The sequence below is a fragment of the Protobothrops mucrosquamatus genome, unplaced genomic scaffold (assembly GCF_001527695.2).
Source record: "Protobothrops mucrosquamatus isolate PMUCROS unplaced genomic scaffold, P.Mucros_1.0 scaffold585, whole genome shotgun sequence".
Lineage (NCBI taxonomy): Eukaryota > Metazoa > Chordata > Lepidosauria > Squamata > Viperidae > Protobothrops > Protobothrops mucrosquamatus.
The window spans coordinates 83,280-108,085 of NW_015386885.1; the positions used below are offsets into that span (position 1 = coordinate 83,280).

The 24,806-nt window shown below is 39.8% G+C and overlaps 1 protein-coding gene across 2 annotated transcripts in view; it reads right to left on the minus strand.

Annotated features, from left to right (window-relative positions):
* Positions 1-23,354, minus strand: part of TSPAN5 (tetraspanin 5) — a 52,404-nt gene extending 29,050 nt beyond the window's left edge. For both annotated transcript variants that reach the window (XM_015817401.1, XM_029284430.1), the window contains exon 1: positions 23,274-23,354. In XM_015817401.1, the coding sequence (XP_015672887.1) occupies positions 23,274-23,354 (81 nt within the window). The remainder of the gene's footprint in view (positions 1-23,273) is intronic.
* Positions 23,355-24,806: the final 1,452 nt, after the last annotated feature.

The window sequence follows — 24,806 nt, forward strand, 5'->3', positions numbered from 1 at the left end:
TATTGTAATTACCAGAAGATTTACAATAAATACCGTGCAAAAATGAATACAGAGATCCTGAAACTCTCATCTTTCATACACATTTTTAGTGCCAAACACTAACAAGAATTGAGATGCAGGACTCACTAGTCACATTCGGTTTCCATCACTGGTTACACGTAGTGGAAAGCTCTTTTCCAAGGTTTCAGGCTCAGATTGCGGACTCAGCAATACCTTACCTGCTGCTGATCTAAAGATGGAACAAGTCCTACAGTGGATATTTTCACACATTGCATTAAGCCATTAAGAAAAACATAACATAATTGGATCAAGTGCTAGATCAAGTTGGATAGCCTCTTTAAGAAAAGGCATTTCATTGCCCACACTGACAAAACCTCATCCTTCCTCATACAGTACCATCTCCCAATCCAGCTTCATATAACCACCCAAAAGAGCCAGGTTGGTATAGGTCCAACCCAGTGATGGTAGAGCTTGTATTATATAGTACAAGTCTGTATAGACTTGATCTATATGCTTCAACTCTGTAAGATCTATCGATCTATTTCTTTCAGCTCTGTAAGATCAAAAGAATCCCAAATCACGTTGTAAGATGCTGCCCCAAGTTCTTTAATCCATTCTACCCAACTGTCATCAAAGCTCATTATCAAGACCTAAGCAAATGTGAGCCAATTTTTGTACAATCCTACATACCTCACAGTTGTCTGTACACATATGATTTCATCCTTAATTCTTTAATACATTCAGGCAATTCTAAACAGGGCAGCTGGGCAAGAATCTACAGACACAACAATAGCAGAGAAGTCTTCATGCATTATCGTTATTATGTTCAGTACAGGCACAAATCAGATCTGTTGTCAATGTCACTCTAGGAATCACTGTCTTCTTCATTTCCTGGAGTTCCCCTGTAAGTCAAGGTACCACCCTAGGATTGATGACTGGAGAAAAGGCTACACCAGCACACTCTTACAATGATGCTGTAATCTCCAGGCACCAAACAGAGATGCCTAGCATACTTCAAGATCAAACAGATGTCAAGAATGGATGATTGCCCAGGTGGTTTTCAATTTGTCGATTGTAATGGAACACATTAAAATCATAAATTGTGACAGCTATAAAGTAAGCGACCAACCTGGTTTTATGATCTTTCTTGCAGCAGTCATTAAGTGAATGCCATGGTTGTTATGCAAACCTATTGTTTGCTATGGGGTGTTTTTGCCCAAAACCAGATGACTGGTTTTCAGCAAAATCATCATAAATCAAGGTCATGTGATAACAAGACTCTGCAAATGGCTGTAAATGGAAGTCAGATACCAAGCATCTGAAATGCAGTCATGTCACTGTTGAGGGGACAGCTGTTGGACATTTGGAACTAAGTTATAAGTAGCTTTCGGAGGGTCTGTTGTAATTTCAGTCATTAAGTGACCAGTGGTAAGTTGAGGACTGTTTAAGTTGCCTCCTCCACAAAGGCCAAAGGAATCAATTATCCAGAGTTTGCCTAGAAAGTGATCTGGGCACGATAAAAAAACTGGTAATTCTTCCCTCCATCTTCAGTTCACACACCATGTACTTCAAAGTACAATCATATGCAAAAACAATTTACCGTGCAGAAGATAACAATTCAGAGCTGTTGAAATCACAGATGGCATTTTTATAGAACTTCCACTAAAAAATATAAAATTCTGGCAGACCACAAAATAAGGCTGATTTGCTTCTAGTTACTGCCTAGAAGCAAAGCAAAGAGGTAGCAAGCTGCACAAAAACACAGTACGGTCAGTGAGCTGTATAGAGAGACTGGGAACAATAAAACATTCACTAATAGACAAAAAAAAAAAACAAGACAAAATTGTTAGGTAGTTTTTTCATTCTCTTCTAGAGAACAGATGACTGTTGGAATAGTATCTATTCTAAATGTTACTCAGAGCCAATGTGTTACCTGGGAAATATTTCTTCCTGCAAATTCCAGTTTAAATATGAGGCTGAGGGGAGATGTTAAATCCCACTAGTTCTCACATTTCAGCCAACATCTGCTTTGTTTTTAAAAAGAGCAAAAGATGTCCTAACTAGCAGAAAAGGAGAAGTTAGGGAGGGATCTACTTATTGCATATATGCTAATATTTTATGCTTCTGCCTGACATATACGTGTGTCTTTGCTGTTTGAAGATACCCCTCAATCTTGAGAATGCCTGGCAATATCACAAGAAGGATTTTGATTTGACAGCAACTCAAACTAACAAGTCGTCGAAAAAGGAAACTTCAAAATTCTAAAAAAAGAAATGTGACAATTATTTCCTAGGCAAGAAACATAACATGGGACAGAATAATCCATGCAATTCCTAATATTCTGTGATGAACCAGTATTGTATTTATAACAATATATGTTTTTAAAACAGATTCGAAATTGCCTGTTGGACCTTGTCAGGTCTTGTACTGCATATAATAAGGCACAATCAAGGAAATCAGAATCACATGCAGTCCAATAAGTAATGGTATTAATCTCTTGCCTTCTTTTATCAATTAGTTTATTGGAGCAGAGTATCTTTGAGCATATTGAATCTCTTCTTCCGGAGGTTTTTTCACCTTGGACCAAGTTACTGCTTATGAGATAAGATGCTAAGAAACTCCCATCAAATGGTGGTTTATATCTCTCACCCTCCTCACTGTCCTTCAAAACCACCTGTGAAACTCTCTATATTCCTGGTCCTTGTAAGTCCTGGATATCTCATCGAGATAAAGTTTGCCCTGGTAAGGGTAAAAATCCCCTCAATATAAGATGCTGGTGGGAAGGATCAGGAAAAAAACCTTCTCAGTAGCAGCCCTTTTGCTCAGGAACAACCTGGGTTCACAAAATTATGATGGCTCTGTTCATACTAAGATTTCAAAAGACAATGAGTTTTCCAGGGCAGAAAGTGCCACTTAAGTAAGAAGAACTGTTCAAGAAGATCATAATTAGGCAACTTTGCATACTATGTAGTCTATTGCTTTGTTTTTACTGTTTGGAATGTACGCAACCTGAAATCCATGGAATAGGCAACATACAGATGTACAAATAAATATAAATAAATCCAACCCACCAAATCTATGGCTTAGCATTTGACAGGGCCTCCCCCACCCACATGCATGTAATCAATCTAAGAATGTCCTACTACAGTATGATGTTACCTTCATCTTAACCATAGTCCACGAGTGACATAGACGTAAGTCACTCTTAGTTGTACCCGAGTTGTATTTTTCCTATAGTCTAATACTATCAAAGGGCAGTCTAAAAATGTATAAAATCTGTTATGCTTTGTTGCTCATTACTTTGTTGATTGCAATTGCTTGAAAGAAGCAAATTAGAAAGACAGGGATCAGGAGTGGGGATAGCAAATATGGCATTTAGAAATTCAACATACCTTGTTACATGTGAACCAAGTTGCATATATTATTCTGGATGTACAGATGTTATGTCCTATAATTTAACTTGCATTCATTTCTTCCTGGATGACACATTTATTTAAAGAACATTTCCTCCAGGTTGCTTTTCTTCCTTTTCTCATTGTTACAGGGGTGTTTATAGCCAAAGTGTTCCAGGTTCTCTGCTTTTCTTTTACTTACTACCATTGCCAACCCCAGCAAACCTTTGATCTTGGACAACAGAATCTCAGTTCTGATGTGTTATGTTTATACAATTATGAAGAGGAAAAAGGATACTTATGCACATCTCTAGCCATATCATTTCCTTCCATTCATCCTCTGAACAAAAGGCATGTTTGCCAGAAACTAAGATAAATGCTTAAGCAAATGAGGTGATGATTGCAATTATATTTTTAAAGAGCGGGAGACTCACTCTTGGAAGATATCCATGACAGCTACATGGTATTAAATGATCCAAGATATTCCTGAATATCAGATGGGAAGAGCAATAATACAGTATTATTTGGGGGAATCTTGATGGTGCCTCCAGAGACACCTGACTGCAATAAACGGCTAAACTAAATTGATGTCCTGTTGAGTCAGCATTATACTTATATTTCCTCAATGTGTTATTCAGCTAAGTTTGTTGAAATGTTTAAAAAGAAATTAGAACAAAATATGAATTCAGGATTTATAATGATAGATAATCTTATCCAAGTGGCATATATTCTTGTGGATCAGCCAAGTTCCAAAACATATCCCAAAATTGGATTCGGCTTATCCATAGATGGGCATCAATTTATTACATTCATTTATTTATTATATTTTTATCTTGACTTTATTATTTTATAAGTCAAAATGGCCAATATACCTAACTCCTCCTTCTATTTTCCCCATAACGATAACCGGATGAGGGGCGTTGGGCTGAGAGAAACCGGCCCAAAGTCACCCAGTCAGCTTTCATGCCTCACAGTCTCCTGGTTTCTAGGCAGTGGTGGGATTCAGCTGGTTTGCACCACTTCGGAAGAAACGGTAGCTAATTTTTTGTTGCCCAGGCCCAGAATGGAATTCCGGAAGCGGCACCCACACAGAGAACCGGTTATTCACATATTTGAATCCCACCACTGTTTCTAGGTCAGCATCTTAACCATTATACCAAACTGCATATACATACAAACATACACATATCCAGCTATATATGTGATAATACTTTCTAAAAGCACCATATATACTCATGGATGTCCATCCACAGATAAACTGACCTTCACATTTTTAAGTACAATGAAAAAGTACCACCCACAAATAAGCAAATTGTGAAAATTAAAACATATGACAATCTGGAGAGTCAGTTTATCAATAGGTTGCACATTTATCCATAAAAACAGTTAACATATTACCCAGCTGATTCATTAGATTATTTGCTTTATATGTTGTGTAAAGGATTGATTAACTATTGTACTGTAGGCAAAACAACTATGCAAAATTTGGTTACTCTATGAAAGACATCAAGAAAAGATCTGTCAGCTGATATAAAACAATAGAACCAGTCTTTACTAAAGTGTTCCTAAATGATGTATATATAACAATGAGTGTGAAAAAAACAGGAGCAATAACCATAAACATGGCAATGCAATAAGATGCATTCTACTGCCTCACTTTCTCCTCATAAAACCAAAAACATCGTTCATAAGGAATTGTCAAATATTTGCATGATATTAAAATCTGCCACTGGAATTCACACAAATTATATTAAAAAGCCAAACACTTGGATAAGCATTCATTTAGAAAGCAATACTGAAGATTCTCTCTACTATAAACAATGTTTTTAGAGGGCTCATCAACATATCACTCGACCCTATTCAAGTTGATTCAAAAACAAGCCCTGTAGTGGGTTTTATTAGCAATACTCATGCATAGGATTACCGTGATAATGCGGATGCACAGGACCTTTAATCATTTGATTGTTAGCCTGAGATAATGAATACTGAAGGAATTTTTTGTGGCATGTGATTGTATTGTCACAAGGAATAGCAACAGGGAAACTGACTCAATCCAGAACTACTCAATAAATAAACATAGAACTAAACCTACAAGGAATCTATATGCCACTAGAACTCTTTATGTTTATCAACTTTAATTGGCAAAAGGGAACATCATAGGGCAAAGGTTTTTCAACCAAGGTTACCCCAAATGTGCTAACTGATAGAATGCTCCCATGGGAATGAAATCTGGGGAAGCTGTGACTGCTTCAGCACTGCCAGGCTGCTCCTGCTTTGGTGTCCCCGTGGCACTGTTGTGGTCAAGTGATTTGCCATTTTAACTTCCCTGATAGCTTCTGAGCCATTAACACAATACCTGCCCCCCCCCCAGCAGCAGCATCCACTTACCTGGCTGCTGGGAGGAGGAAGTAAAGGGAGAACAGGCTGGAGAGGGGAGGGGAAAGGGGAAAGGGAAGGGAAGGGAAGGAGAAAGGAAGATTTCTGATGCTCATTGGCAGTTTCCCACAAGAAAGTTCAATGGGGAAATCAGCCCTGTTCTCCCTGCTTTTTTGCCTGTCTGTGGTCCTTCTGTTTCTCTGCTTATTAACAAAGATTTATTATCATTTCAGAGATATTAAGGCAGTGGTTCTCAACCTGTGGGTCGGGACCCCATTTGGGGTCGATCGACCATTTCACGGGGGTCGCCAAGCAAGGCTGTCCGCCATTTGTTTTGTCCGCCATTTGTTTTGTCCGCCATTTTTTTCCCCCTTTTCCGGCAGGTGCCTTACCTCCCTTGGGCTGGGCCAGCTGGTGGTCGGCCCGCTCCGTCTCTGCCGCTTGCCAGCTACGCCTCGGCCGGCGCAGGGGGCGGAACCACGCATGCGCAGAACTTCCAGACAGGGAAAGTCTTCGACTTACGGCCGGTTGGGTAGTCCTCGACTTACGACCAGTTTAGTCCTCGACTTATGACCGGTTTACTCCTCGACTTACGACCGGTTGGGGTCGCGGCATTAAAAAGGTTGAGAACCACTGTATTAAGGCAATATCTCTGAAATAATAATCCAATGGGTCACAAGTTGTCTAGTGACTTGTTAAAATTTCTCTAGCTGCAAACAGGAAAAAAAGCTACTATGGAAAACTTCTACAATTTGCATGTGTAGCCTGAGCAAGCATCTTAGCATTCTCTGTTTTTAATGTTGTTTTTGGCCAAAATTCTTTTTTATTTCTCCTAACTAGACCGATGTAAACAGTAAAGACATGGAATGACATGCTATAAGCATTGCTTGGATCCATGAATACATTATACTGGCTTCCCTGGGAAATGAATAAAGAGAGCATCTTCCATGTGGGTGTATGCATCATTCATTTATTGTGATGAAAAATAAGGTAGATCTGATGCTTCTGACTTCAGTGCTCACTTTAATTCTTAAAACACTTCTTGGACATGAAAATCAGAGGTCAAAACAAGTTCAGCTACTGTTTTTCTCTCACAATGACATTACTAAAAAAGGCCCAGACTTTCTATAGTCAATCAAAATTCAAAATGAAAATAATTCTTGTTTAATAATTTAGTGTAATATTACATTGGGATTATACTATGGGATTATCTGCAGTAAATAATCCCATTCCCTTGTCATTCTGCTTTCTGATAGCTCAGAAACATGAAACTGAGTGAAAAAAAAGTTTCCTCAGATGTATTTTTTATTCATTTGTAATTCTTTTGGGAATTACATACGTTCGGGTAGAAATTATGACCTAAACTATCATACCTATCCATGTACAAGATTGTTGAAATAAAGAGAGATAGAATAATGAACAAACATTATTTAAATTACAAACTCTGAAGCCATGTGTTAAATCTATACCTATTCACATTTCTTCAGATTCTTCTTACTGAAAAGTTAAAAGATGTTCTTCAGATTCTTCTTATTGAAAAGTGTTGTTTTTTGACACTTCCAAGTCTGAAGAAGATGGGAGTACTGTATGGCATTTACTAGAACAGATTGGAAATTTAAGCACAAGAACAAATTCAGAAATGCTGCCACAGCAAACCTTTATTACTTTCATAACTTTTGCAGGAGATGAACATTCTTCAAATACAATGCAAAAAAATCCACAGCAAATGATGTGTGGAAATGCTCCAACCCTTGATTCATTAACTCTGCTGTAACTCTGCTGTAACTCTGCTGCTGTTAAATAAATATCCTTTATTTTGTGCTCTGTCTTTTGTTAAATTAAGAGTTTCCATCCTATTTTTTTCCTTAATAGCTTTTGGACATTTTTCAAATCTCATTAAAAAGTTAATGTAAAGAGACTTGATATTTTGAAGAGGAAGGGTAAAACAACATAAGAGACATGTTGGTGAAACTTTCAGGAAGAGATTTATTGCCATGACCTGGGTGAAGTTCTGACAGGAGTCCGCTGTAATTCTTCCCTGCCCTTCGGGAACTTAGAAGAAAAGTCATCTCCTTGTCACCAAAGTCATAATTCCATGAATACGGCCCATAGATTTATAACAGCATATGTTGCCTTGTAATTCAGAAAGATTTGTATGAGGCGAGATTTGCATTAGCTTCCTATTATGTTCTAGGACATAGAATCTGAAAATCTAAATCAGTAATATGATGACTGCCAACTTCTTGATGGTGTATAACAAGTCTTTCTTCTTCCAGAAATCTTAAGAATGGCAGCTTTTCAAGCTGGCTTTAAGAACATATTGCTTAAGCCTTAGGCTACCCAACTTTAATCATCCACCATGTGTTTGGAAGAGACTGAAGGCTGCTACAAAAATCAAATATTTGAACTGTGTCAGAATCCTGTAAAAAAAAAACCTCTGTTTTCTTATCAGTGTCCAAATTAAAACATCACAATTGGCCAGAACTGCCAGGTAACTCCCATCTAAAATTTGAAAGGGAATCATATGCTTATCAAGAGCAAAGCCAGCTTTATCCTTTGAGTATGCAGACAAAGAGTTTCTGGCTTGCAGAAAGTTAATTTAAATATGAAACAGGAAGGTCCACAGGGTGCACAGAGTTGAAAGCAACAGTCTTTCTTCTAAACCATGTAATATCCAAGCAATACATTTGATTGTTTTTAAATGGAACAAGATGCTCAGTTGGTTTTATTCCATCTGGAATCTGTACAAATATATAAAGATTATCAAGATGTATAATTTTTTGTTTGAGAGAAAAATCTGCCCTATAAAATAGTTATATTTATTTACGTAGCTCATTCTTCTTTCAAACAATATAGTACTTGATTCTCTTTTCATATACTTTATTCTCAGTGAGGTAGTTTAAGAGGTGAGATATTTTAGTCAGCGTAGAAAATGATCTTGAAAGAAAGAAGATCCATTAAAAAAGGCAAAATCAGATAACCAAAACCTGAACCTAGGATGAGAAAATGGTTTATGAAAATGTCTCGACTTTGCTACTGGAAGCTGTCTGGGAAGGTCACAAATGACAATCATATGGCCTCAGGATATTGCAATCATTGTAAATACATGCCAGTTGACAAGCACCAAATTTTGATCATGTGACCACAGGAATGCTGCAATGCTTGTAAGGACCGATCCTAAGTCATTTTTTTCAGCACCACTGTCACTAAATTAATGGTCATATGTATGTTTTATAAAATGTTTGCATTAAATAATTGTATATAATTATAATTGTTTCCTGTTGTAATGACCAATTACTCTCTATTTTTTGTTGCATGTTTCTTTGCTTATTTTGCAATTATGTTATGTATTTTTTGAAATGTATGTATGTGTTTTGTTCCCTTTGTTTCCTTCTTTTTCTGTTATTATTTTCAAAGTAATTAAGAATTATTTTTAGAAATCTGCAGTGTCCTGTAAAGTTCCTAAAAGTTAGCAAAAGAGAAATAAGGGGACTGTTCAGCTTTGTTTCTAAACAGGGACACCCAACAGTGAAAAATAATAATACTGTACTAAAAAGTTAAGTTATTGAAGCTGACTTGTGACTTGAAGCTAATTGTTTTTGTATGCAGGAATTAAATCATTTGGATGTAAGAAAACAAGTTGACAGCCTTACAACTTAAAGATTCCTGCAAAATAAATTCAAGGTAATCTAAATCAAAACATGCTTTGCCTGCCAGATATGGTAACTAGGGCAAAGAAACATTTAATCTTTATGTATTAAGATGTATAAGTTACCAGAACATCAGTGTTCTCTTACTTCCAAGCAGCCATAAATCCAAATAAGTGCAACAAGAGATTCTATAATAGGGATTTTGTATTATGAACACATATTCTGCCTAGAAATAAGTTTTCTCTAGGAGAAGCAAGCTGGAGAAGACTTTGTTGGCTCATCATTCTCTCAAATCACTGTTTCTCAATCCTGGCAATTTTAAAATGAGTGGACGTCAACTCCCAGAATTCCCCAACCAGCCATTCTGACTAAGGAATTCTGGGAGTTGACGTCCATACATCTTATAGTTGTCAAGGTTAATAAACATTGTCTGAAATAATTCTTAGTAGGATTGCAAGATGGAACAGCCAGCTGAAAGCAGATCTCTTCTGTCTTTGTGAAGCACACCACATGAGACTGCCAAGCATATCCACACTTCTATGACTTGAGCCAGCCAAGAGATATGAACCCAGAAGAAAGAATGCTTGGTTCAGGGATTCTTTTACAATCATTTACTGTGAGGGTGTTTGTTAATTTTCACTGGCTCACCAGAGTGAGAAGTTAGGAATATCACCTCCTTCACCATGTCACTAGCCAAGGCCAGGAAGAGTAGCCATGGCTGGACGAGTATGGAATTGTGGGGTTGTATATGCTAACTTTCGAGAGCTATCTCAACTTGTGGTAAGAAGGCACAACCTAAAATTTAGGCTCAGCTTTCCTTGTGACTGTGACTATTCTTAGGTCTTTTATATCAGATGATCATATCCATGCTCTCAATCTTCTTCCACAACATCCAATGGTTGACTCTTCTTTTTTTGGCAGGCATACTGATCTTCATTAGGTGAGCTATATCTCCACCATAGGAGAGTAGAAATGATTGGAGAAAGGAGAATTATGAGGATGATGGTCTGGAAGTGAAGGAGAAAACTATCATGCCTAAGACATGGTCATACCATTACCATTTTTAGTTTTTCAGGCCTAGGTTTTTTCCCCCTGGAATTTGTAGGTTTATTTTGTAGATAAGTCTTCTACACTCACATTTTAAACTATAATTTAAGTGTTGTTTTTTACTATTTTTTCTCATACTTTTTGTTCTCCCAAAGAGGTTCAAAATGATTGAATGAAAGAAGAGTTTGCTGGATCAGACTAAAAATAAATTTAGTCCAGCAATCTGTATTTGCTGCTCCTAAGCAGTATTACTAGGCCTTCATTGTTCTTTCATCTATCCTATTAATGGCTTTTTAATGAATTTTTATAACAGTCCCAAGGCTGATAAGTAATGGGCTGACTCCCATATATCCCACTGTGCCAGTATCAAACTACCAGTTTTTGGAGATAGCAGTAGTTCCATCATCATGAAGACTACTCTCCCGCCAAAGTACTAGAGCAGGCATGTCAAACTGCTGGCCCGCAGGCCAGATGCGTCACGCCGAAACTGCACCCACTGCGTTGCCGGCAATGGGGAAAAAGTCCCGATATGTCACCCGATGTCACGTGATGTTGTGAGTTTGAAATGTCTGTACTAGAGGGTCACCAGAAATATTTGGAGTACATTATTTGAATTCCATATCTGAAGGGGGGAAAACAGAATATTAGTTGTTTGACAATTGTTCTGTTTTTTTAAATTGGTATGCTTGGTGCCATAGAATTTAGAAAAATTAGGCTTCAGTTCTTTCATTTCAAACAAAAACCTCTTTAAAGAACATCCTTCATTGGAATTTCAAACAATGGCACAAAAGCCCCAAGTTATTTTTTTTTCCAATTAACATTCATTTTGTTTAGACTTAGAAGGCAGACTTTCAATATAGCTTATTTGTAGTTTACTTTATATGGTCAGCAAGCTTGAATGTCTCCCGCTTGCCAACATCTGCCTATTTCTGAAGCTTTTGTAGTCTTTATTTCACTGGATTATATAACATGTTTTGCTACACACAACAAATGGGCATTAGTCCTATGAATATCTGGGGGTCAGTTCTAAAATCAGCCCTACTTCAAAGAAAAGAAAAGAGAATAAATCAAAGTACTGGGAATACTTTATAGGGCAGACATGTCAAACACAAGGCCCGGGGGCCGAATGAGGCCTTCAAAGTGGTTTCATGTGGCCCACAAAGCCATCCTGGAAACAGTGAGGGAACGGCCCCTGCTGCCTTGGCCCTGGCCCAGGCCAGCCGGGAGCCAATGTACAATTTTATGGTGGCCATCTATGCTGAAACGCATTCAGTCTTAGCTCCACAAGGCCGTCTGGAAACAGGAGGAACCAGCCCCTGCTGCGTCAGCCCCACCCCCTGGGTGCATGCTGGGGAGGTGTCGCCCTTTGTGAGGAATGAAGAAATGCACCATCGCCTGGAAGTGGCCAGCAAATGGCCCTCGCCTACTTCACATATCCGGCTTGATGGGCTCGGGGGGGAGGTGTTTGTCAGGCAACGGGGCGCTCTCCTCACAGGGTCGAGAGGCTGAGCTGGGCGGTGCAAATCCAAAAAGAAACATGAGGCTGCCCAGTTCCCACCCTGCCCGGTTTCAGCAGGCAGCAGGGCGCTCTCCTCACAGCGCCAAGAGCTGAGCTGGGTGGCGCAAATCTGATGAGAAGTGCAATGTTGCCTAGCCCCCAGTCTGCTCAGTTTCAGCAGGCAGCAAGGTGCAAAGCTGACAAGCTTCGCACTGCTCGGCTCAATCTCTCGACGCTCTGAGGAGAGCGCCCCGCTGCCTGCTGAAACCAGGCAGGCTGGGGGCTGGGCGGCATCACGCTTCTTTTGGATTTGCGCCACCCAGTTCAGCCTCTTGGCGTTGTGAGGAAAGCGTCCTGCTGCCTGCCGAAATCGGGCAGGCTGTGGGCTGGGCAGCATTGCGCAGGTAACGTTGACTCTCACGCTGCTCATGGCATCCCCTCCCCCAGAGCCTGCCAAGCCAGATATGTGAAGTAGGTGAAACCATGTGCTGGCCACTTCCAGGCAATGGTGCATTTCTTCATTCCTCACGAAGGGTGACACCTCCCCAGCTGCGTTTCTTGCCTATTTTTCTCCCTCCCTCATCTCAAATATTTTCCCACCACTCTGTACCTAGGAAGGAAGGAAGGAAGGAAGGAAGGAAGGAAGGAAGGAAAGGAAAGAAGGAGAGGGAGGGTCTGAGGGAAGTCCTGCCTTAGTCCTGCCCTGCTGCCCTTTCACCATCCCCTTGCCCCCTCCTCCTGCCTATCCTGGGGGTCTCCCATCCTATTCCTATTATAGGGGAAGGAGTTTTACGTATTTGCTGCTGCTGTGATTCCTATCTCAAATTCGTTTCCCACCCTGACTCCCAAAAAATATTTTGATTTCTTTCGCATAGCACCCAGTCCCTATTTAATTCGTTTATTTATATGTGATATGGTACTTTATCAAATGCTTTTCTGAAATCAAGATATATTAAGTCCATAATACTGTAGTCCCAAAATCTACTAAGAAAGTTATTTGATCAAATAATGAAGCATGAGTAGCTTAGCAAGGCTTGTTCCTGGAAAATTCATACAGGTTGTTACAATAGTTCTAAATTACTGGTAAATCGTTGTCTATAAAACCCGAATTAACACCAACATTCAGTTCCTGATGAACATAATGAAGACCATTATGTCGTAACAGTTCCACGAAGGTTATTAACGAAATATAAGGCAGAACCTTATAAGGGTCTATGGTAACGTTCCGATTAACCAAGATCGAAGAACCCGGGTAGAAAAAAAAAAGTGGACATATTATGTTTGCTCTCCTCTGATCTATTGCTAGTTCTCGAAGATTTTTAAAAAATAAATAGTTTGATAAGTAGACCATATCTGCAAATCCTTTTACTACCCAGACTGCAATCTATCTCACACTGGAGACTGAAATTCATACAACAGCAGTAAATATTCTTTATGTTTTTCTCAAACCTAAATTGTACTTCTTTAATCAGCTCTTTAACAACTGGCAAGAGGATTGTATATCCTCCTCCCTAATAGAAACAAAGAAGAAAATTAGCAGTTCAGCTTTTGTTTATTTGTTGCCCTTTGCCTCCTTCACTAAACTTTGGCATACTATTATTCTTTTTTCACCCAGTCTTTTCTACTCTTTTAAACATCCTTCATTAACCTCAATTCATTCTCAATATTAGTTTTCCTGATACCATCTCTACAAATGTAGGCTATCGCATTTTCTCCTCCTCAGTGATTTCCATCTTCTGTGTATATCTTAAAATTTTAATAAGTTTTAGGATACCCATATTCTTCCATTTTTGACTTAACTGAAATTGTGCTTTCAAATTCCTTTTTGAAGAATTTCCACCTATCATGCTTCTCTTCTTCCTGGTTCCTTTTGAGACAGAATCCTTACACATTAGCACACCGCTTATTAACATTGATTTTACTTTTGCTTACTATCAAATTCTAATCTAGGAGTACACTGCCACTCATCTGTTCTTGGGGGAATTAGCTGAAGAAATCTGGTTCAAAGCTATAATCAACGTGTACCTTTAGTAAGAGTATCCTCTCCAAAATCATGTTATCATCCACTACACTAGAAACCTCTGAATCTATTATCAATTTCTTACTCCTGTTTACAGCAGTACACAAGTACAGCATCAAGAAAACATGCAAATTAGATTGACTAAGAACTTTTAACCCCATTAAGTTGCAGTTGGGGAAAATAAAGAGTTAAAACAAATTCTTCTTCCCTCAGTAGGCTTCTCCACGGTCATCTGACTTCTCTTGATTTATTTGTTATTCTTATTTGTAATTCCCAATTTTATTTCAATTTTTTTGCATCAACTTCTGGAAGTCATTTTGTGAGGAGAGAGTTCTCTAGGGCAAAGTATAAGAAAGAACAGATATGAGAAGCCCGGTAGTTTAGGGAGATATTAGTAAAGACACAAGAAACCTCTTAATAGTTTTCAGTCCAAGAAAACCTTCCTAACATTTAGTTAAAGCCAGTATCAGAGGCAGCATTATGCTTTTCCCCAGAGTTTATAATAGTGCCTGGCAGGAATAGAAAACAGAGGTATCTGAAGACTGGTAGGGGCTGATTGATTAGAAAGAAGACATTCTTTTCCTCCATGGATAGCCAAATTGAGACAAGAGACCTATTATGTACGGCTGCTCTCCATGTATACCATGTATGGATTTCTTAAGATACCAACAATCCTAGTTGTGTTTCTTCTCCCAGCCTTTTCCGCAAAGTATCTGGGACTCTGTAGTTTTCTAATGAAGCCCAAATGGGTTGATTTCACATGCCACACTAGGTTGGACTATGGTTGTTTGATTTTGATTTAGTACAGTCTGTGAATTCAGACCAAAATCCTGAGCCAGGATTTCTGGCTCAGCCCTATAACCTAAATCAAACAACATTCTAAATCAAATACACCGAACTAATGAAGACCATATGGTATAACACGTTTCGGTAGGTTCATAATAAAGAAGTCATGAGACACCGATCGTTTAGGTCCTAATGTTCAGTGACACATTTACATCCCTTAAAATATGGTTAAAATGTTTATAACTTGTCTCCGAGTTTCAACAGAATAATTTTCATGATCGTTTTAAGGTTTAATTTTCCTCTTCCTGATTCATAGCATTTGTGCACATTTCATTTATTGGTGGAAAAACAACTCCTTTATTGTATTTTATTTTCTTTTGGATTTCCCTTCACATCAGAAACATTAGCTGTATACAGGGCATTATCTGCCAAAGCAAACAACTGCCTCCTCCTTCAGCAAGAAAATCAAACTCATTCCACTGATTCCCAAAAAACAGGAAGATGAATCCTTTCAGGAACCCCTTATCTGGCAACACTTCTCTACTGTGCTGCCTCCACATCCACCGTTTGTTCTTCATCTATTTCAGCAAATTGTAAAGAATCGGCTATGCCACTTTTGAGGCCTTTCCACATTTTTTTCACACTGGATGAAAACTAAATCAACCTGAAAGTGTAAGCTGTCACACCAAGAAACTCACATTAACATCAGTGGGTGCTGCCTGCAAATAAAGACTGCACGGATGAGGCCCTGAATGCTACAGAAAGTGGGGAGGGTGAACTTTTTGAGAAGTAAAAGTGCTGCCAAAGCCAAGCATGAAGCACACTTATAGATTTGCACACTGCTAATATTCTTGTCTGTGGTGATTCTCAGTCATCCACATGATGGTTATTCCAAAGTTGCTTTTTTGGGGGGGGGAGGCAACTGGACTTTCTTGGGGTTTTTTTTTTGAAGACATTTTGCTTCTCATCCAGAAGCTTCTTCAGCTCTGACTGGATGGTGGGGAATGGAAGGATTAGACATTTCTTGGATGAGAAGCGAAACGTCTTCAAAGAAAAACAAGAAAGTCCATTTGCCTCTTGAAAAAGCGCCTTTGGGTGCTAATATTCTTCTGGGTTTTTTTAGGATACAGAAACAGCAGTCAAGAGATATGGAGCAAACTAGCCCTTGATAGAGTAGCAATGATGGCCTTGGAAATGATATTCAAATGCCACAGTATGTCTATACCTACAAAGAACAGGACTATGCAGATTCTTTTTTTTTAAAACACTCCATAGAAGTGAAAGTTCGATTCTGAAGCAGCAGCAGTATATATTGACTATTGGAGCTTTTGAAATCTGGTGTTTGAGGAGACTCCCAAGAGTACTGTGGACAACCAAGAAAAGAAGGATCAATCAAGACTTTGTACTTGAGGTACAAATGACTAGGCTCAAATATCATATTTTGGACAGATTATGCAAATACCTATTTCTATTGAGAAGCCTACAATGCTGGAGAACAAGAGGAGGAGAAGAAAAATAGCAGCCAGGTGAATAGACTCAATTATAGCAGTGATGGGTGCACTTCAGGTGGAAGAGCTGAAGGACAAATTTGGGAACAGTATGCCTTGAAAAATTTCTAACCCAATCAGTGTGGCTTTAAAGTTATGATTTAGTGGGTAGGAAAAACCCACTCATTTTTGTGGATATGGAAGAAGGGGAATTGGGTGGTTTATCATGAAAATGACATGCACAGGATCATTTGGGGAGAGAGTTTAAGAATTTTAATGGACAAAATCAATGTGTTAAGGATCTAAAAGGCTTTAGAATTTGTATGTCCTTTAAAATTCCCCGAACCCCACAACATGTTTAAGAAAAGAAGTCCATATTTGGTCCTACCTACTTAGGAGAAAAATACAGTAAATGCTGACAAGCCAGTAATAAACCATGACTTAATATTAATCCACCTACAAAATGTAAAAATGGTATCATTTGATCTTTAGAATCATTTCTATTAATGAAGTCATCTTTATCATAGACAGGAGCCAAACTAGGAACTTCAGATCTATACCAAGAATGTGCCTTCATACTTTTGTATACCTCCTGTGGGATCTGTGCAAGAAAATTCAAGAAAGGTAGAAGGGATTTAACTCCAGAACTTCTGCAAGATCATTTCAGAGTATTTTCCTATGCTGCCCTAAGAGTAGCAGTTGAATGTTAAAATCCTCTAAGGAAGCTTTCAATGTGCGAGAACCTAAAATCACAATAAAGAATGGCAGACAAATTAGGATATGCACTTGTAAATCTTCAGATTTCAGCCATTGCATTTCCCAGCTCTTAAAATCCAGGGCACATAAATCTTACACCAGGGAAGCTGCCAAGTAAACTGCTGTTACCATAGATTCCCATTTGCCACTAATGAATTGCCTCCAGTCGCCATCTAAGTCCAGCACGCAGTTTATAACTAGAGATAAATATACCAGCTGCCACTCCATACAACAACCAAACCAGGAGAAATTAACATGTGCATCCTCCACGATCATAACAAAGTGACAGGTTGGACCTTTCAGTATGCTTTGAATAATATAACATTGGACTGTATATATCTTGCACTAAAGAATAACATTAGTTGTTTTTCCCCACTCTCTGCATTTAAATGTTGTACCAAGAGACATTTAGCACCCTGCCCTGCTAAACTATGCACACTGCATAATTCAGTTCACTGCATGATTTAATCTTAATAATTTTGCTACTGCACTTTAAGGCTATTAAGCAAATCTCCAAAGCTATGCACACAGTGTTTTGTTATAGATCCTTAAGTTATTGACTTGGACAAACTGATGCCTTGCAGATGTGTGGTGAGGCTACATTAGAGTTTTAACCATTGTATCCTCTTTTATGGATATATTCCAGAAGTCACTATGTGCTATAACAGGTACAGAAGTTCATGAATTTATCAAAAAGACCCACTTCTTTCTAATGAGCGGTTCAGAGGATGAGCTTGGTTCCCCATAGGAATAGGAGAAGGTAGGGCTGCTAGGCTGGCAAAAGAAGACACCGCCATAGAAAACAAGGCACATCTATGAGAGAATGGAGGAAATGCAATGGCTGGCAACCTTAAAATGGATCTAGATAAGCTGTTGAAGATTAGGTGTTTTACTAATGAGCAATGCTGGCTGGTGATTCTGAGATGTGCTGAGGAATTTTGATCCATGTCAGGAATGTCAGGAGAATCTAGAGAAGCAAACTGAAGAGGACTAGCATGTCATACATCTACCTGGTGGAGTATGACCCCAGTGAATTCAAAAGAGGGAGGAGAGACCATGTTCTATCAGCAAAAAAAATACTTCTGTCAGCCTAAAGGAGGTGTGCCAGTCGATACCTTTAAATAATTTCTCAACTCAAAACAGAAAAAGTTAAGAGCAGCATACACTCATATTAAACCCAAATTACAAAGTACATACTATGCCATTAGAGATCATTCAAACTGCATAACATTAACTGAGAAATAAAGGACTCTTTACCATTCATTTTAAATTTCAAACTGTAGGGTTTTGTTTTTCTCCTTTCCTGCTGTTTATCAGTAAAACAATTATGAGAAGAGTGGACAGCTAGACTTGGCTTCTTAAATGTAAGTCACCTTGCTAAGGAATGTTACTGAAATGGAAAATAGATGCGGTTTGTCTTAACTAAACAGCAAAATATATATTCAAGAAGTGTTCTGCACTATGTCTTTCATCAAATCCTGAAAGCTAATAAAAAAAAACCTGTAACCATGTTATTTTTCACAGAAGGGCAGACAACCTATTTTCCAAAGCACCTGAGGGAAAGACAAGATGTAAAGGATGGAAATTTATCAAAGAGAGAAGCAACCTAGAACTAAGGAGAAATTTTCTGACAGAACAATTAATCAGTGGAACAACCTGCCTCCAGAAGCTGTGAATGCTCCATCAGTAGAAGTTTTTCAGAAGAGATTGGACAGCAATTTGTCTGGAATGGTATAGGGTTTCCTGCTTGAGCAGGGGGTTGGACTAGATGACCTCCAAGGTCCCTTCCAACTCTGCTATTCTGTATTCCTTATTTTTATTTCATGGTTTACGCAATTCAGCTAAAATTTACAAAGTAGGTGAGCAACTGCATTGCCACTAAGAATGTCAACTGCAACTTCCCAAATCAAATGTAATTATCATTCTAATCTCTTTTATTAAAATATATTTCAATTTAAGCAAGTACTATTATTAACTGATCTACAGAAAAGCATTAGGATTTTTTCCCAATTAGTTTCTCTAAGGTAAAGTTGTTTTTTTGCTAGAAAAGGCAGAAAGAAAACCCATATTAGCTTCTGAAAATATTTGGCTGGTACAAAAATGCAAGTCTTCTGCAGTGACCCTTTAAAAAATTTCTAACCTTCTGCAGAGCCTCTTAAGCTAACATCCTACAAATAGTCCTTAACTTACAACCATTCAAATGGGTTGTATAGTTACAACAACACTTTAAAAAATTACTTATGAATGGTCCTCAGATTTACAACTATCGCCGCTTCCCCCAGTCATGTGATCAACATTTGGGCACTTGGCAACTGGCATGTTCTACAACAGTTGCAGTATCCCAAGGTCACATGATCAACCATTTTCAACCTTCCCAGCAAGTTTAGACAAGCAAAGTCAATGGGGGAAGCTGGGTTCACTTATCAACCACATGATTCACTTTACTGGGACAAAAAAAGGGTCATAAAGTTGGCTGTGACTCATTTAACCACCACCTTGCTTAGCAACAGAAATTCTGGTGCCAACTGTGGTTAGAAGACATGCCCGTTTTTCAGCAGTCAGCCTTGACTGACATGGGAAATGACAATTACAATTAAACTCCTCCCTTTCCCAAACAGGTCTATGCTTGGTCTTCCTCTCCATTATAAATGCAACCTTTTTCTCTAAGCAAATTTTAAACATAATGCACTAAAAATATAAAATACAAAGGTTCAAATTCTACGTTAAATATATTATGCACTTACAAAGAAAATTTAATTTAAATTAAAAGGGCAACCTACTTCAATCACTAGAAAACACGTAAACTAGAAAATGCAATTGTGATTCAATCCACACACCATGGACATGTCACCTGATTCTGCTGCCAAAATAAAACCCTTTCCTGCTTTTAGATAGGTTTCTAATCACAAAATTTATTCCTTGTACATACCAGTCTAATTTTTCTAGTAGTTGGACATACAAATAAAACCTCTAATTATGTTTTCAGCATGGAGGCAAGTAAATTGAAGTGAATGCAATCCTCTCACTAATGCAATTATTTTAAGGCTTTAAAGGGAGTATTATTAATACAAGCATAGCATGTTCCAACTTGTGAAGCCTACACAAGCATTTCAGTTTAGGATTAAATGTACCTATTCAAATGTGTCATTGCCCCTACAGATATAATCATCCTAGGATTTTCAAGACAAGCCAAATGCAGGAAGACAGCTCAGGCCACAGTCATGGCCTGAGCTGTCTCTAACTCATAAGTTACAGTGTCAGATTCATAAGTTTACATGCTAATAATGCTCAAGCAAATGATACATGTAAAAGTAAATCTAAATATTTACACTAGCCTTAGGTTAAATGCAAATAAAATTTGCATATAAAATGTGTTGTGCGTTTAGCAAGCCTGCAGAATGCAGACGAAATTTATGTTGATATAACGGAGACTCTTCGTTAACTTTGTAATTTACATTCTCATCCATTCCCTGACATGAAACAGCTAAGCCAATTAGAAAGTGATTTTGCAGCCTATCAGTAACATTTTACCAGATTAGGAACTATAAATAGCCAGATGATTTTTCCCCCCCTTCCATTCAATCATGTCTGATTCTTGGAAACCATCTGGATATATCCCTGTTTTTTTGGCAAGGTTTTTTTTGCAAGGTTTTTCAGAAATGGTTTGCTATTGCCTCATTCCCAGGACTAAGAGAGAGTGACTGGCCCAAAGTCACCCAGCTGGCTTTGTGCCTAAGACGGACTAGAACTCCATAGTCTCCCAGTTTCTAGCCTGATGCCTTAAATAAATGCTACACCAAACTGGCTCTCAGATGGTACTTGCTGATCATGTATTAATGGAGTACAAGTGTAAGATTTAGAAGTATAGGTGGTCCTTGTTTAATGTCCATTTGCTCAGTGACTGTTCCACCTTGCAACAATGCTGAATAAGTGAAAATCATGATCAGTCTTCAAAAATCCGGCCAGTGCAGAGCCCAGATTAATACTAGTTAAGGACAGGATCATCATGGAGAAAAATCCATTTCTGTGGTTGCTAAGAGTCAACAACACCAAGTTGATGACACATAATCAAAATTCAAGAGTATTTTCTCAGAATGGTCTAGGTTTCTTCTAAATTCACCACTTTCTTCAGAATGCAATTGCACAGATACATACACTTACAAGGCTACAACCAATGATCCAGATGTCCTTTAAAAATAATTTCAGACTCAATCTAGGACATTTTTAAATACAGTCATATCAGAATACTAATTTAAGGCAGGGTTGATAGCATAGCTAATACTATTCTTCAAAGCTGATGTAAACAGTAACAACAAAACTTTTACACATTTGGAAATCTTTAGATAAATCCAGTGTGGTTTTCACAAGACAAGAGTCCCAGGCTTCTAGCAAAACCACGTATTTATCTGCCTTTATAGGAGCATTAGGCTTCCTAGAAAGGACTTATACAAACTTGGCCTTTATTTTCCAGGATGAGACCACTAACAAGCAAGAATCTTGCAATATCAAAATGTTCACATTTACAAAAGCAAAAGCTTTTCTGGACAAGAGCCCAGATTGTTACATGATTGAAGGTTTTTTCTCAATGGACAGACTGAATAACAACATTAGCACCTTTCTCTTGTCTTAGGCCACTGGCCACATTTCCATTAACTTTTGACCAGAATGCCAAAACTAATCAAAGCTTGGCACTTCCTTCATTTCAATATATAATAACAGAGGGGAACGGTTTTTAATGAATTTTCTCATACAGCAGTGGAAGACTTTGTCCAGATTGCTTTCACAGTCATTCAAATGCAATTCTGTGTACCTTTACTATGTATGATTACTTAATGCAAAATCTATTTCCTTTATGTAATGCACCAACCACTAGCAGATTTCATGGAATATGGTCTTCTACAAGCCAAGTACCCTGAACAAAACAACATTATTTACTAACAATTGATTTTGGCACACATTCCCAACCTAAGGGTCTCCAGATATGGTGGTGTACATTCTTATCCCCCGCAGGAGTATTTTCAGTCCAGCCCACCCAAAATTCAAAAGCTAAAAAAATGGTCCGATATGTATACCATCAACCAACATCCAAGTTCTGACATTTTGCATGAACTGTCTCTTCTCCTAGCAACCCAATTTAGGAAACAATAATGGGAAAATATGTTTTTAATTTTATTTTTGATAAATCAAGAACAAGCAGGGGAGAAAGTAGGGAAGAAGTATTGTGGTATTTCAGCACACAGCACCAATTTATCATACAGCCAGAAAGCCAATTAAAGGAGGTCAGACAGGAGGGTAATAAGCTTGGCATACATCTAATTTCCCAACCTGGCATTCTCTAGATATACGGTAATAACACTAGTTTAAACTTATGGCTGCCCAACTCTCAATGACTCTGATCAACTACAAATCTCAGATTCACAATTTCCAACCAACATAATTTTCCAGACGTTCAATAAGATTATCCATGTGAAGTCCTTAGTGGTCTCCGAGACTGATAATGTTTGCTTGCATTATCATTATCCAACAAGGTAAGATCATCAATGCTAAGATTATCAAGCACATCTGGAGGGTGCCAGGTGGATAGATACCCCCTGCCTGAAAAAATGTTTACTCTCCAAAAAAATGCTACCTCTAATCTTGCCTTATTCTAGACACACATAAAAACATGCAGTGGCTTGGTAAGTTCCCTTCTAGGGCTCTTCCATGGAATTAGAAGAAACCCAACAAAACCTCTTTTTCACTTCTCTATGCATTGCATAATCCTTTTTTTTAAGACCACAGCTTCTGGGGCTTCTTGATAAAGTAGAACAGTTGCTTTCTACAGGCCTATTTTTAAATAAATAATAACTGGAAGCAAGGAAGGCCTAAAATTGGGGAGAAGGCCCACACCTTACCACCAGGTCTACCTGGTCAAAAGCAGGACAAAAAGCACAGCCCGGGCATTGCTTTCCCAAAAAACCTCAGGGAAGAGGAGACGAGGCAGTCAGGAAAAGCAAATCCAGGGTTTCGAAGGGAATAAAAGGCTCCACGAAACTGTCCAGATTTCCTAGGGCGACCTTAGCCCCTCTCTGCCTATAGACAAAGACCCCCCCAAACGCCTTCAACCTGCCGGGGGCGATTCATCGTGCTCCACGGCCACGCGCGTTCGCTCCCGGCTCTCCCTCCGCGCAGATCTACCCCTCCACGCAGAAACCGCACCATCACGCACAGCTGCCTCGACCCGAAGCAAAATAAAAACAAAAACAAAAACGACCGCCTTACCCAGAAGATGACGTTGAAGCCGAAGATGAAATATTTGATGCAGCAGCTCACTTCGGGGCCTTTATAATGCTTTCCGGACATCCTCGGGGCTCATGAAGACAGTTGACTGGCGAGCAGCACCGTTGGCCGGGAGGGGCGGGGAGAAAGGCGAGGGGGCAGCGCGGGCGAGGGCGCAGAGCAGCCGGGAGCGCGGGCAGCGCTGGGGGGGCAGATTAGAGGCAGCCGGCCGACGGCTGGCGTGCCCGCTCGGCTGCTCGCCGCCCGGAGCGCGCAGGCAGCGAACGAAACCCGCGTCGTGGTCGCCGCCGCCGCCGCCGCCTGCCTCCGCGCATCGAGGAGGCCGAGCAGCAGCGGGAGAGCGCGGACCTCCTCAGCCGCGGGAAGCGGCGGCCAGCGGTGCCCTCCGGCGAAGATGTTGCGAGCGGAGGCTCGACCCCCCCTCAGGAGCCGCGAAACGCTCGCCGCCCCTTTGACACCGCCGAGCCTCCTCCCACCGCGAGCGCCTCTTCCTCCTCGCCAGAAGCGGCCGCACGCCCAGGGGGAAGGGGAAGGGGGAGGCTGGCGACTGGCTGGGCCCGCTTTAATGGAGAGGCGCTCTCGCCAATCCGGCGCGGCACGGAGGTCCAGCTGGCGGCGGAGCAGCTGAATTGGGGTCTCTCCGCCCCGCGGTTGAACGAGATGGCGGCGGGAGGCGGTGGCGGGAGGCGGGGGTGGGGGGGAAAGCTGCTGGAATCCCGGGCCGGCGTAGCCTTGCTGCGGATAGGTTGGTGCAACGGGCCGAGCCGTAGCTTGCTTGAACGCGCTTGCGGTTTAAGCCAGGATTAGCTCTGTTCATTGGCACGCTGAGGCACCAAGCAGGGTTTCTCAGTTCTCAAAAAGAGGGTCCGCTCCACGCAGGGCGTTCAAAGCGACACGCACCGCAGCCTTCCGGACGGTCGCGCTCTTCCTTTCCTAGCCGAGCAACGCTACGCATGGCGCACAAAGGGAGCCAGAAACGGAATAATTAAAGGCGTGAAATGAGGAAAACGTAGCTAAAGAAGAGCCGGATCGTCTTCTATGTACCTTTTCTATCGGCAAAGGTGCTTGTTTCCAACGCGGCCATACACGCCTCATGTCCTGCATTTTATTATTTGCGTCTCGGTCCTTTTTATTTCTTCAGGATCTCATCAGTTCCATCTAGTCCAGTCGGGTTTTCGTCGAGGTCTCTTTTCTCCCGGATCGTTTAGATAGATTCGCTTTGTGATTTAATCATCATTCATTTGGTTTGTAAGTAAACCACTTCGGCGTTCTGGTAACTAGGTTTTTGTATTCAGTCCACATTTATGCGGCGTCCAATTCATTTTTGGAGAACCCCCTTCCTACAATGTTGGTTAGGCGTGTTTCTCCTGAAATCACTCCCGTGTAACAAAGTGAACAGAAGCTTGCTCTAATACACACCTATTCAGTTTATTTTAACAAATGTTCCTCTTTCGTAACATTGTATGAGGGAGAGGGGCGGTTTTAAAATTTAATAAAATGAAATAAATTATCATT